The 14,100-nt window shown below is 62.0% G+C and overlaps 1 protein-coding gene across 17 annotated transcripts in view; it reads left to right on the top strand.

The window, feature by feature from the left end:
• RIMBP2 (RIMS binding protein 2) overlaps positions 1-14,100 on the top strand; it is a 63,518-nt gene that overhangs the window by 33,434 nt on the left and 15,984 nt on the right. For 9 of the 17 annotated variants that reach the window (XR_013997819.1, XM_081123143.1, XM_081123145.1 and 6 more), the window contains 7 exons: positions 4,139-4,189; positions 8,108-8,312; positions 8,640-8,785; positions 9,186-9,262; positions 10,545-10,654; positions 12,012-12,824; positions 13,331-13,482. Coding sequence is in view for 16 of the 17 variants with exons in the window: in XM_081123143.1 (XP_080979269.1) it covers positions 4,139-4,189; positions 8,108-8,312; positions 8,640-8,785; positions 9,186-9,262; positions 10,545-10,654; positions 12,012-12,824; positions 13,331-13,482 (1,554 nt within the window). In the remaining variant the exon portion in view is untranslated. The remainder of the gene's footprint in view (positions 1-4,138; positions 4,190-8,107; positions 8,313-8,639; positions 8,786-9,185; positions 9,263-10,544; positions 10,655-12,011; positions 12,825-13,330; positions 13,483-14,100) is intronic. The other 8 variants (XM_081123142.1, XM_081123138.1, XM_081123147.1 and 5 more) reach the window with 3 other exon arrangements.

Below are 14,100 nucleotides of genomic sequence, written 5' to 3'. Positions count from 1 at the left end.
CTGGGGGAGGCGCCATCAGCGGCTTCTACCCGGGCTCACCTGCAGAGGCTCCTGTGCCAGGTGGGCAACTCCGGATGCTGTTTCTCTGTCATTTATCGAGACCTTGTATTAAGACTGGATTTCATTACGCCAGCGCCGACGGGGACTGTCTCAGCCTTACTCTCTTCATCACAAGGCGTCCGGCCACCGAGAAGCAATATTCCGTTAGATGTTATCCAGAGGGACCCTGTGTGACACAGGCCGCAGCGTCACTCATTTCCGCCCGAGGGGCTCAGGGGCCTTCGGGTGCCCAGAGGCGGCTGCCTGGTGCCCGGGCCCACTCCCCGCCACCCGGAAGCCGCGCCCCCAGGTTGGCGTGTCTGAGGCAGACGACAAGCGTGTGGAAATGCAGTGCTGCCCGGCGAGGGCAACAGATCGGCGTCTCCCAGTGGAGCCTGGAGTTTTATTCACCGAGCGTCCGACACCAAGGCAAACACGCCGGCGCCAGCCCCGCACTCGGCCCCACGCTCTGGTCCGCGGGCCGTCCGATTTCCTTTCCTCTGCGTCTTCTTGTCCCTGTTTCGGACACACCTTGATCCTCGGCGGGGGGCAGAGGGAGAGGAACCGAGGACGCTCCAGTGCGCGGCTCTGTGATCTCCCGGGCTCTGGCGTGAAGGGTTCGGAGAAGGCGGAGCTGGAGCGGGCGAGGTGGGAGCTCTCGGCGGAGTTCCCGGGGGGACAGGTGGGAGCTCTCGGCGGAGTTTCGGGGGGACAGGTGGGAGCTCTCGGCGGAGTTTCGGGGGGACAGGTGGGAGCTCTCGGCGGAGTTCCCGGGGGGACAGGTGGGAGCTCTCGGCGGAGTTTCGGGGGGACAGGTGGGAGCTCTCGGCGGAGTTCCCGGGGGGACAGGTGGGAGCTCTCGGCGGAGTTTCGGGGGGACAGGTGGGAGCTCTCGGCGGAGTTCCCGGGGGGACAGGTGGGAGCTCTCGGCGGAGTTCCCGGGGGGACAGGTGGGAGCTCTCGGCGGAGTTCCCGGGGGGACAGGTGGGAGCTCTCGGCAGAGTTTCGGGGGGACAGGTGGGAGCTCTCGGCGGAGTTCCCGGGGGGACGGCCTTGTGCCCCCTTGCTGACGGGATCACTCGCTCGCTCACTGAGCAAACGGCCGTGGGCTGCTCAGCGGCTGAGCTGGAAGCAGGGACGGGCCTCCGTCCTCACGGAGGGACAGCGGACAAGTAGATGAAGAATTAAGTCGTCCCGTCATGAAAATGCCACCGGGGCGCAGTGAGAGAATGAGGGCAAGGGCTTCAGGGGGCTTTAAGTGAGTGATGGACACAGTTCCCCTGGTGCCCGTGTCCAGACGACGGCCACGGCTTCCCCGAGACGAGCCTCACTCACACCGTCGCTGAGATTTTGCACGACGTCAGTGCTGCCAATTTTAACTGTTAATTTTAACAATCTCCTCTGATTGCCCACATGGCCCAGCTTGCGAGGAGCCTGCAAACGCTATCTCCTGATTTTCCGTCAAAGCCGGAAACGGAGTCGTGGCTGCCAACTTGGCTGAGTTTTCGCAGCCGCTCGGCTGGTTTTTTTTGCTGTTTTCTTCCTCCCGTCCTGCCATTTGGAAACTGTCTTTGCCCCGATGGGCGCAGTGGTGGTGTTATTTATATAATCCCCCCGTGTTCTCGGCTCGCTTGTCTTTTTCTTCCCTGTTGTTACGTGTCGTCACTTTTGCTTTGAAAGGAACTGTTTTAAGCGCTTGGAGACCGAGCCGAATTCGAGAATGGTGCAATTAACCCCCGCGCTCTGCTCGCCTCCCGAGCTTTTAGAAGCCTCATTTGAAAAATGTGAGAATGGGATGCATCTGAATGAACGCCGCAGACTCCCGGGCCTCCTCCCACTCGCTGTTCCGCGTGGGCCGCACACGCTCCCTGCCCCGGCCCACGGCCGCCTGCGAGCGAGAAGCAGACGCTGTTCGGAGGATGCTCGCTGGCTCGAGGTTGAATCGCTGTTTTCCAGGCCCGAGAGAAAACTCTCCTGCAGACCGAGAACTCTTTGTTTCAAATTAAATTTATTGGGACGACCTTGGTTGAGAACGTTGTATAGCAAGTTTCGGGCGTGCAGCCTGTGTCCCACCATCTACGCTGCGCCGTGTGCCTCCCGTCGCTGTGCGGGCCCGTCCCCTCTGGTGACACCCGCTGGTGTCTGCCTGCGTTTGGTGGCTTGTCCATAGCTTTCGGCTCGAGTCCCACGCGTGAGTGACACCAGGCGGTCTTTTCTTTTCTCTTCCCGTCTGACCTGCTTAGCGTGATGCTCTCAAGCGCCACCCCCGTTGTCACCGGGGGTGACATTCCTTTTTGCGTCACGTCCCGTCCCGTGGCGCACACGCACCACCGCGTCACCCATCGGAGGGCACTTCGGTTGCTGCGATGAGCACGGGGGGCCCTTTATCTTGGCGAGGAAACGCTTTCAAATATTTTGGGTAGAGACCCAGGGAGGTGGCTGGGCCGGGGGGTGGCTCCGTGGAACGGGGGTCTCTAGATGCAAATCTGAATGTAACGTGTGAACGCCCTGTTAGTGTTCGGCGTCTCGGGAGGCAGCCGCCCGTTAGCGTCAGGAGGTAGCCCTTGTTACAAACGGGTCTCTGCTTCATCGGGTACGTTTGTGACGCTGAAACGGGTTTGACAGGACACGTCAACGTGACGCGGTGCCGGCCTCTTCCCCATCTCAGATACAACCGCAGGCTCCCCCTGGACTCCCGTGTCCCCGACTTAGACACAGGACGCGACACGTTCTTTGACAGCCGATGGTTGTGTTTAATAGGACTCGTGGTTTCAGGGGACAGAGCGCACTCAGCAGTCCTTGCCTTCATTCACCCACTAAACGGCGTTAGTTGCACACACAGCCGGGAGTGGCTTCAGGTGTGTCCAGACCCAGGACCCACCCGTCTGGCATCAGACACAGCCGATCGGTGGCTCCCGAATGCCGCCCGGCCTGCGTTCCTCTCCCGCCCCTGCTCCGCCCTGGCTTCATTTTTGTTTTTTTTTGTTTTTTTAAAAAAATATTTCTTTATTGACTTCAGGGAGAGGAAAGGAGAGGGAGAGAGAGAAACATCAATGATGAGAGAGTCATTGATCGGCTGCAGCCCACAACCCGGGCATGTGCCCCGACCGGGAACCGAACCCTGATCGCCTGGATCCCAGGTCGACGCTCAACCGCTGAGCCCCGCCCGGCTGGGGCTGGCTTCATTTTTGGCTTCCCTGCGGGGCCCCTCCTGGTGGCAAGATGACTGCAGCTGCCCCCGACTCCCCTTCACTCAGGCTCGCGCCCGGGGGCAGGGAGCCTCCCTGGGCCCCGGGATTCCCGGGCGGAGTCTCTTGCTTTGGTCGCACACTCCGCCCATCAACACTAACTGGAGCCTGAACTGCTCTCGTGTACTCGGGACAGGGGAGGGCTGGGTCCCGGCGATTTCAGGGGCTCCTCCTGGAAAAGAGGGCGGAAATGCAGCAGACACCCCGTCCTCCCCCCGGAGCTCGGGGTCTGCGGGGACAAGGCGTAGCCACGTTGCGTTTCGGTTTTGGGTGAATTCTCATTTGGCCCCAGCAGCCGCCATCCCGAGAAGTTTCTTTAGTGAAACTTGTAGAATTTTTTCTTCTGGGAGCAGATGGTTTTGCTCCAATTTGAAGACGGTGCCCCCCACCCGCCACCGTTACAGGCGGAGCTGCTGACCCGTCCTGTTGGAGGCTCAGGGCGCCCCTCGGGGCCTCCCTTCAGGGCCTGTGTGACCTCGGTTGACCTTCCGCTATTCCGGGGTCACGTTCGAATGACTGCGTTTTGTTTCCAAACAGTTAAGGACATTTGGGGACAGGATGGTGCCACCCGAGGCTTCGGGAAGAACTGTCCTGCTGTTACGGGCTCAGCCGCGTGCGCGCGACCTGGCCTCGGGAACAGAATCGGGGGGCTGCCCCCTCAGGCCCCCAGTCCCACCCGCCCACCGAGCCTCAGAGCAGAGGCAGACCCAGCTGCCCAGAGGGGGAGAAACAGGAGAGCTGCTCAGGACCTGGGGCTTATTAAGGGGGTGAAAGCCAGGGGCTTACTCCCGGTAACTTGGACGTGAATCCCACGCTCTCCCACTCACTTTGGTCTTTTTATCATCAAAAAGGCTCAGGTTGAAGCTAAGAAGGAGCATGAAGGTGCCGTGCAGCTGCTAGAGGTAAGCGGGCGGCCCGTGGGCTCTCCTTCCGGGGCCGAGCTCAGGGAGGGTCCGTCCGGCCCAGCAGACGCAGCCGCTCAGGCCGGGCTTGCCGAGTGCCCACGGGAACGGGTCACGAGCGCCGTGCGCGGTCCTCCCGGCTCCTCCGCACCGGCAGCCGGTGCCAAGGAGCCGTCGCAGTTCCCACCGTGACGCAGTTTTCCCTCGGCCGGGGCTCAGGCGTGGTCCTCTCGCCCGTGCCGGCTCCTCGTGGGTGGAAAGCTGGGGGGATGGGCCTCGCATGGGAAGGAGTTTTGGGTGTCAAGTGGAGGCCCCTCCGGGCAGCAAGGTGGCTGCAGCCGCCCCCAGCTCTCCTGCACTCGGCTCACGTCCGGCAGGCGAGGGGCCTGCTTCCCCCAGGGAGAAGGGTGGGTGGGCCCTGCCTGTGGGCGTCCTGCCACCGAGGGAATTGCGCAGAGCACATCTTCAGGGGACAGCACTGATCCCGAGGGAGCGCCTGGCAGTTGGCATCTGGGGAAACATTTGCAGACTTAGAGAAAGGATGACCGAGGGAATCGAAGCGCAGGGCACCATCGGAAGCACGGCCACCGCCCTGTCCTCAGCCAGCACAGCAGGTGGCCCTCCTCAGCCGCCCCGATGGTGGGGGCTGGGCAGGGAAGAGGCACCAAGTCCACCAACGTGAGGGTGGGCACTGTGCCGGGAGTGACCCTCCTCTGTCCCTGGTCCCGGCCTGGCGCCAGCCCCCTGGGGAGCCAGCTGACGGGCAGAGCTGGATGGAGTTCCTGGGCTCGTCCCAGAGGCCTGTGCCCACGTGAAACCTCCATGCATAGTAAACAGGTCCTAACGAGCAGGCCAGGCTTCCAGCCCCCGAGACAGAGGCCACCCAAGGCCGACCCCTGAAGTCCAGGCACAGCCCCAGGGCGTGGCCCCCCTCCGGTCCAGGAGAAAGGCCAGCGGGGCCTCTTCCTGCCTGCCACCGCCAGATGGGGCTGCGGTTGCCTCTTTAAGATGATCTTGTCCCTGTCCCCAGGGAGGCAGCAGCCACTTAAGACAGAACCTGTGCATCTCTTACCCTGCCGTGTAAAGTCTGTTTCTCCCGCAGGAAAGGTTCCGCCATTACCATCATATATATTAAAATTGATCTTTTGAAAGCGTCCATTAGCTAATGAGTATCTGAGGAGCGAGTGTGACGAATGGCAGGTGGGAAGATGCATGACCGCAGGTGTCCCCTGGCCCCCATCTCCCAGAGAAACCGCAGGCCGCACCTGCACCGCCCCCGCACTTTAATTTGCACCATCTGCTGGCTGCAGGCTTAGCTGCTCTTCCCCAGTCACCGGGAGCTCACTGCGCTGATGGTCTGTTGTCCTAACTGCCGCCCGAGCTGCCGCGGTGACGGTCCTGCCGGGGCCACACCCCGTGCTGGTGGCCTGCATGCCCACCTTGACGCGCGGTGGGGGCCGTAACGTGCTTTGGTCGGAAAACAGGCCGGCAGTGCGGGTGCTGGGAACCATGTCTTCTTTCATTCACGTCTTTCTGTGATTGTGTCTTGTTGCTTCGCCCAGAACACCTTGGAGAGCATGCAGGTACTTTAGGGAAGGCTGTTCCCGCCCGTGTGCTTGGTGACGCTTCCCAGTGCCTGGGGCAGCCACGCTCCCTGGGCCCGCTCAACCCCCTCCTTCCCAATCCAGCAGCTCCCGATGCACCAGAGGGCGGTGGGGCCCTGGGGTGGCCGGGGCCTCGAGGGGGAGCTGCCTGTGGAGCCCCCGGAGGCGTCCGATTTCATCTGTCCTGAGACACTCAGTTCTGGTCTCTGGAGAGCCGAGCAGGCCCTGAGAGCTGGTTTCCCGTTTTGTGCCGAGGCTGTAACTTTCAGGCTTTGTGGATTCCGACGACCCACGGCCAGCCGCGTGACCCAGAGCCCCGAGACTGAGAGGCTAGGACCGGGTCGGTCGGTCACCGGAATTCAGACCTGGCCTGAACGTTGCACCTGTGTGTCCGTGTCTGCTGTAGCTCTGTCTGCGGTGAGGCAGGTGGCTTGGGGGGCTCATCGCCACGCTTCTGGGCCTCAGCTGCGGAACCAGTGTCACCTGTGCTTGTGGCCACTGGCCGGGCCAGTCACGTGGCCGGGAAGCGAGGCCAGGGCTGCGGCCCGTGGCGTTGTGTCTGCCACATCTGAATCCCAGGGTCTGTGAGGCAACGCAGGCGACAGTCAGTGTGAGGGAGCCGTCCACGCGGAGAACGGGGAGCAATCATACGGGCTTACGCCTCACCAGGCTTTGCGCCCCGTGTCCCTCAGGGATTCTCTTTCTCCCAGGAACCGGGGGGCGATCCCTGTCCCCACGTCCAGAATGGCCTTCACAACCGGAACCCACACGCCCCAGCTGGGAGGGAGGAGGGGGGGTCCAGGGAGCCCCGCCTGCTCCTGTGTTTGGGGGCCCAGCCGGCCCAGGACAAACCTTGACTCCATCTTTGTCCCCGGAGGCCTCCCCTTCTCTCCTCGCCGGCTCCCCGAGGGCAGCACGGGAGGCCTGGGGTCCCGTCCCGCCAGACATGCTTATCTGTCCACACGACACCTGCGTGGAAAACGCACACCCGACAGGAAGAGGGGCCCTCGTGCCCCGCACCCACCAGCCGGGGTGCACTGCGCTCCAGCTGGACGGTTCAGGGAATGCCCCAGTCACGGGAGCCGGCGCAGACTCGCTTTGAGGGCGCCGAGCCCGCACGCTGCCCAGTGCGAGGTCGTTTCCACGGCAGCTCCGCTCCCCGCTCTCCCGTGGTGGCCGCCCTCGCGCTGCAGGGTCAGCACCGCGTGTCCCGCGGGGCCCTGGGGCTCAGACGGGCTGGCAGGGTGGCTCTGTGTGTGTGACGACTGCGGGCAGGAGCCAGGCCGGGAGAGGTGCCCCGACTGGGGGTGACCCTGAGGAAACGGGGGCTCTCGCGGGCTCGCACAGCCTCGGGCTTTGCAGACGACAGGCCCCGGGCAACCGAGGGAGCAGGACGCTGGTCGTCGGGGCTCTGGCTGTTTTCTGCATTTTTATAAATACCACACCCAAGTCCGCACGCCCCCGCTGCTCGTTCCAGTTATAGCCACTTGCCCGATGACGCGCCGTCTGTTCACGGGCGGTCAGGCTGAGCGCCTCTGAGCAGCCGCCCTCTGCCTGGGTGCGTGGGTGTCAGCGGCCGGGCTGGGAGACGCAGGGCCGGGAAAGCACCGTAGACCTGCAGCGGCCAGGCCGACTCACCGGGGCCTGGCTCCACCCACCCTCCTGCCTCGCTGCCCAGCCCGGCACGGGGGTGCAGCATCCCCGGAGGGCCCAGAGGGGGTGGGATGCAACCAGGGCGGAACTGGGGAAAGAACCGGAGAGAACAGGAGGGAGCGGCCAGGCAGCCCCTTCCCTGACCTGAGTCCCGGAGGGAGACGCCATCCTCCCGTGTTCCTGAGGTGTCTCCAGGTGTTTGCAGACCACAGCCAGGTTGCTAGACAATCCTGCAGATAGACTTTCTCTTTCATTGCTAGCGAGGTGTCCTCTGAGGGTCTGCAGGACCAGGGCCGGGGCCCCCAGGATGAAAGTGCCTTGGGGGGTGAGCGGCTGAGCTCTCCCCAAGTCTGGGCTGTGTCACCACCTCTGGCTCCAAATTTCAACCGCGAAGTGCCTGGTGCGCACAGAGCCTGGAACAGTCCACGGTGCGAGGTGATCTGAGCGTTGGTGGGATTTTGTGGCACCTGTGGTTCCCGCGTTCACCCGGGAAGGGAGCTGTGCGGAAAGCTTGGTTTCATCAGATGCCATTCCAACGGAGCGGGCGGCCCCAGCCACACGCAGGCACACACGACCCAACATACATGGCCACACACGCGCAGACGTGCACTCGCCACGTCCCCCCACCCCACCGCCCTGCTGACCCGCGCGTCCCTCACAGTGCAAGGTGCGGGAGCTGGAGGATAAGTGCCGGGCGCAGAGTGAGCAGTTCAGCCTGCTGTCTCGGGACCTCGAGAAGTTTCGGCAGCACGCGGGCAAGATTGACCTGCTGGGCAGCACCTCCGTGGCCTCCTTGGACACCCCCTTGTCCCCCAGCAAGCCTTTCCCGCAGTTCATGAACGGACTGGCCCCCTCCATCGGGTCAGGTGAGTGCCTGGAGCCCCTGCAGCCTGGGCTGAGGTGGGGAGGGGGGCCGGGGACCCCCATGCGGGCCGCGCACAGCTGGTGAATTTAACGCTAGGCCGACAGGTCTCGGGAGCAGGGGCTTTGCGCTGTTCACTACCATGTGCCCCCGATGCCCACAGCGGCGCTGGGCACACAGCGGGTGCAAAGGACGTATTTATTGGATGAGCCGAGTCCTGGGGGCTCACGAAGCCAGCTGAGAGCAGGCTGAGGGAACAGCGCTGTGCGCCCCGACGGCGGATCGCTTCATCATTTCATCTCTGTCCAACTATCTCGATGTCCGTGGCCAGGTCAGGACAGCTCCTTTGGAAACCGCACTGCGATTGGTGACTACATCCGGCCCCTCTCACTCCCCGGTGACAAGCCGGAGCCTCTGGCCATCAAGCCCACCTTTCTGTCCAGATCTGGAGGCCCAAGATGCAGATTTGAGTCAGACGTGAGTCCTGTCCTGGGAGCGGGCCCGAGTGTGGCGAGGAGGGAGATAGTGGACAGTCCTTGTGCTCTGCAGACTCCAGGACAGCGGGGAAGCAGAGTGGGGACCTGGGAGGAAAGAGCCCCATGCCCTCTACCCCATGGCCGTCCTGGCCGTCTCATCCTGAACGCTGAGCGCAGGGGCCTGTGTCTCCTTGTGGACTGCTCCCTTGAGAGGAGAGAGCACAAATCATTGTCTGTCTTTGCCCCCCGAGCCCCTCGCAGGGCCTGGCTCAGTGAGTGCCTCACGGGAACTCCGGCACCTGAGGCTGCAGAGCCCTGAGGGACGTGGGAGAGGTTTTCTGGGTGTCCCCTCGTGAAATGTGAGACTACAGCTTCATAACCGAGTGTCATTGTGTCTACAGATGGACAATGAACAGAATGCCAACCCCCCCAAGCAGAGATACTCGGGGAAGGTGCACCTGTGTGTCGCCCGCTACAGGTGAGGACCACGCTTCCCTGCCCCAGGAGACTGAGCCTGGGGCGTGGGGCGGATGAGGCGACGGGTCAAGGACATGCTGTGAGCCGCGGACCCCCCTTCCCAGGCCCCGAGAGGAGGCTGAGCAGGCTCTCCGGCTGCGGGCCTGTGGCACAGAGGGGCTGGTGTGGTCACACCTGCACAGGGCAGGGGTCGGGAGGCCTGAATTTTGGCCCTACCCTCGCCGCTCAGTTAGCTCGTGACTTTGGACACTTCCAGTCTCCTCACCAGGCTGTAAAGTTTGGAATAAGAAATTCTGCTCTGCCTTCTCACTGAGGTTTAATGGCAATTAAATAAAAACGCACCTTCCTGGTGACACGGCCAGATCATTACATCATCACTGTAACCTAACTGCACAGCTGCCAGGAGTGTCGTTTCTGTCTTCTTACTGAGGCCTTCTCTGTTGTTTACATGAATTAACCTTTTAATCAGAAAATACGAAGCTTATGTAACATACGTTTTATCTGCAAGTTGGACATGACGTTCAAAGATGTTAATTCCACTATTTTGGGACTTGAGGATGTGGGCACATTTATACTCCTAGTGGGGAGGGGAAGGTAAAATGGTCAGGACATCCATCTGTCAGGACACTTCGGAGGTGCGTCCCCAAGACCTCAAAAATGTGGGTGACTCTGACCAAGCAGGCGTGCTCCCGGGGGATTTATCTGTGGGCAGCAAGTGTGCAAAGAGGTTCACGAGGATGGTGACGCAGCTCTGATCCTATTGGCCCAGAGCTGGAAGCAACATCAGTGCCCAGCATTAGGAAGCCAAAGTACGTTAGACTCTCCCGCGGAATACTATACGCCCATTAAAAGGTTGTGGTAGACTGTTTCACGAGGTGGAGAGGCAGTCAGGCCGCATTGTGAAGTGAAGATAAGCAGGCTCCTGAGCGACACGTGCACCACGACTGCACCTTTGCTGAACAGCCCATCCGGAAAAGCTGCAGGATTAGCTCTCTTCTTCTTCGCTTACTGTTTTGGAAACTTATAGTTACGGTAGAAGTGACAGGTGTGACCAGAAATAGCAGAAATGTAAGTACGTCCCCTGGCACAAAGATTCCAAATGTACCTCTAGGTTTCGGAATCGTCTCCGTGTTTTAAATCTGTGGGAGGAAAGTGGCGACGGCTGCGTCTCAGCGCACAGAGAACTGACTCGGCCCGGGACCCCCGGGCCTGTGGAGGGGAGGTGGGCTGGGCTGGAGCAGCCTCCATCGGCCCGTCTTCTGAGTGAGCTGTTTCTCCCGTAGCTATAACCCCTTCGATGGCCCAAATGAGAACCCCGAAGCTGAGCTGCCGCTCACGGCGGGGAGATACCTCTACGTCCACGGGGACATGGATGAAGACGGCTTCTATGAAGGTCTGTTAAACGTGGCGGGTCCCCTACCCGGCTGACAGACAGGCTGGTCCCCCAGACGTGCATGCACGGCAGCCCCGCCTGTGGGCTCGGTCACCTCCACGAATGGCAGTCACTGTGGACGGTCACCCAGGAAATTCACCTTGGCGGGTGGCAGAAACGTCTTCACTCTCATAAGCTCACGTTCCCGTCACGGTTTTGCTCACCCGTGTACGAGTGTGTGCCCAAGCGAAGAGCCGGGCTGTCCGTGTGACAGCGAGACGCTCACGCCACCTCTCGGTGCCTCGGTTTCCTTGGCTGTGGGATGGAGATGGTCACCTGGGGGGCCATGAGGATAACAAGGCACCGCTGTGGTCGGAGGAGGGCCTGGGGCGAAGTCCTTGCTCAGCAGATGGGAGTTATCAGACCGGTCACCACCGGCAGGTCATCCCCCCTGGGGCCAACGAGGCTGTGTTCACAGAGCGCCCTCCAGGCGAGGGACCGACTGTTCCAGACCCGCACCCTGAGAGGGTCCGGGGCAGGATCTGTCCGCATTTACTCTGGTGGAATCCAGGACGGGTTGGACGGTTGTCATGGCATCTTGTGGGCCCATCACCGTCCCTCGGCGGGTGGGTGGGGGGCAGATGGCAGTGTTCAGCCCCCCTCAGCCCCCGGGCCATTTGGCCTCCAGGGGCCCTTCCTGCAGACTGAGTAGGGGACCTGGTCCTTTCCCATGGGTGCCCGGAGATCACCCAAACCTCCTCCTCAAAGCGCCTCAGTTTCCCGAGCCTTAGCTCCCAGGACCTTCCAGCCTCTCAAGTAGGGAGAACACAGAGGCTAGACCATTTCACCCACAGAAAGAGGTCCCCACATGACCCCCAAGGCACCCACCTTCCTGGAAAGTGCTAGTCGGCTGGATTTTTTTTTTTTTTTTTGGCTGCTCAGCTTACAGGTGGTTCTGGGACCACATGGGCCACTGGGAATTTCACGGAGCTGCTCATGGCGCTTTGCAGGGGGAGAGTCACCTTCGATTTCGACCCGTGTAACCCCTGAATCAAAACTAGGAGCAAGTTCATAGTTCACCCTCCAAACCCATGTAGGTTACATGTTTGTTGGTCCTTCTACACAGACATTTACTGAGCACCTGCTGTGTGCTGGGTGCAGCCCTGTCGTCACGGGTGTCATCCCAGGTGTAGCAGGTAGTCAGTCACAGCTGCAGGTGAATGAACGTGAGGCTTCAGGCTCCGATGCGCAGCAGTGGGACCCGGGTCCTGAGGGGGTGGCGTCTCAGCTGAGGAATCCGCTGTGACCCTGCGTCACTCTGCTGTGGCCTGTCAGGACCCCGTGTGCTTGTGGGCGATAACCCTGTCCTTGCACCCAGCAGGCGAACTCCTGGATGGGCAGCGGGGTCTGGTGCCCTCCAACTTCGTGGACTTTGTCCAGGACAGCGAGGCCCGGTTAAGCGCACTGGGGACGGAACAAGGCCAGAATTTTATCAACCACTCCGGCCTCGGCCTGGATGGGGAGAACATTCTCGACTTGCACTCCCCCACGCGCCTGGACTCGGGCATCACCGACAACGGTGTGGGGACGCTGGATGTGAGTATCGACGACATCGGAGAAGACATCGTGCCTTACCCGAGGAAAATCACCCTCATCAAGCAACTCGCCAAAAGTGTCATTGTGGGCTGGGAGCCCCCGGCTGTGCCGCCGGGGTGGGGGACCCTGGGCGGCTACACTGTGCTGGTGGACCAGGAGCCGCGCCTCAGCCTCCCGCTGGCGGGCAGAACTAAGGCCCTGATCGAGAAGCTGAATGTGGCGGCCTGCACTCACCGCGTGTCCGTGCAGTGTGTGACCAGCCGGGGCAGCTCCGACCAGCTGCGGTGCACGCTGCTCGTGGGCAAGGAGGTGGTGGTGGCCCCCTCCCACCTGAGGGTGGACAACATCACCCAGATCTCCGCCCAGCTCTCCTGGCTGCCCACCAACAGCAACTACAGCCATGTGATCTTCCTCGACGAGCAGGAGCTGGACGTGGTCAAGGCCGCCAGGTACAAGTACCAGTTCTTTAACCTCAGGCCCAACACGGCCTACAAGGTCAAGGTCCTGGCCAGGCCCCACCAGATGCCGTGGCAGCTGCCCCTGGAGCAGCGGGAAAGGAAGGAGGCCTTCGCGGAGTTCTCCACGCTGCCCGCAGGTGAGCCTTCCCTTGGGGCCGAGGAACAACGATGCCACCGTGCAGGTGAGGGGCGCGGGGGAGCCGAGGGGAAAGCCGCCTGCAGCCGACGTTAACCTGGAACCCCCCGAATCACCTGTGAGACACGGGCGTGGGGGGGGTAGTTCCCCAGAGAACAGCCTGAGCTGCGCCCTCCGCGCTCACCCCCGTCTCCCTGCCCGGTGACCCCTTTTTCTCATGCCTTTTACTCAAGTGGAATCAACACACAACAGTGCGTGAGTTTCAGGGGCACAGCACAGGGATTCCACATTCACACGCTGCGCCGAGTGGTCCCCACGATCCGTCGGCGACCACCTGCCACTGTACAGGCGGTTAGGATGCTGCTGACCGCGTCCCCGTGACTCTGTGCGACAGCTAGGAGTGGGCACCTCTAATGAACGGCCTCCTTTCGGGCGAGACCAGCCGGCGTAGGAAGAGCTCACCTGCATGGGCCACGCCGTAAGAGCTCCTCTGCTCTCTGTCCCCAGGTCCCCCGGCTGCCCCCCAAGATGTCACTGTCCAAGCTGGGGCCACCCCAGCAACCGTCTATGTCTCCTGGAAGCCCCCTGCCCTGACCACCACCGGGCTCTCCAACGGGGCCAACGTTACGGGCTACGGCGTGTATGCAAAAGGGCAGAGGGTGAGTCTTTGGGGCAGGACCTTGCCCCAGGGTGGCCGGTACCTGCTCTGTGGAGGGGTGACCGCTGGGAGCGTTGTCTCTCCCTCCTCAACCCACCAGCACTTATTAAACACCCACCACCTGGCCACCCAGGGCTGCTGCAGGGCCCTGAGCCCCTCCTCTTCTGTCCCGTCCCCCTCCCTGGAATTCCCTGCCTGCCCCCCACTGCTTACCTGCCCCGCTCCGCACCTTTCCCGTTCTCCTGCCCCAGGATTAAAAGTCCACCTGCCTTGAGTTCCCTAATATCAGGGCCCCTCCATAGAAGACGGGCTGACGAACCCCCCACACTGACATGTGGCCCGGCCTTGACTCCAATGTCTAGCATAGGGAAGCCCATAGCCTCGGCCCCATCCCCATCCCCATCCCGGTGCAGGAACGAGACACACCTGCCTCTGGGGCGGGAGCTTGTCGCCCCCCTCCCTCCAGCCCCGTTCCCCCAAAGGAGCAAGGGCTGAACCACTGGGGGGCGCGAGTGCCTGAGCTGCCTCCAGCTCCTCTGTGAGCTCCCCCCTGCAGCCGTGGACACCGTCTCTGCTCCTGGGCCCTGTGTCCGCTGGACAGGAAGCCCATCCCAGCCTC

This window comes from Miniopterus schreibersii, assembly GCF_964146895.1.
Source record: "Miniopterus schreibersii genome assembly, chromosome: 20".
Taxonomy (NCBI): Eukaryota; Metazoa; Chordata; class Mammalia; order Chiroptera; family Miniopteridae; genus Miniopterus; species Miniopterus schreibersii.
This window is presented reverse-complemented; position numbering and strand designations above follow the sequence as displayed.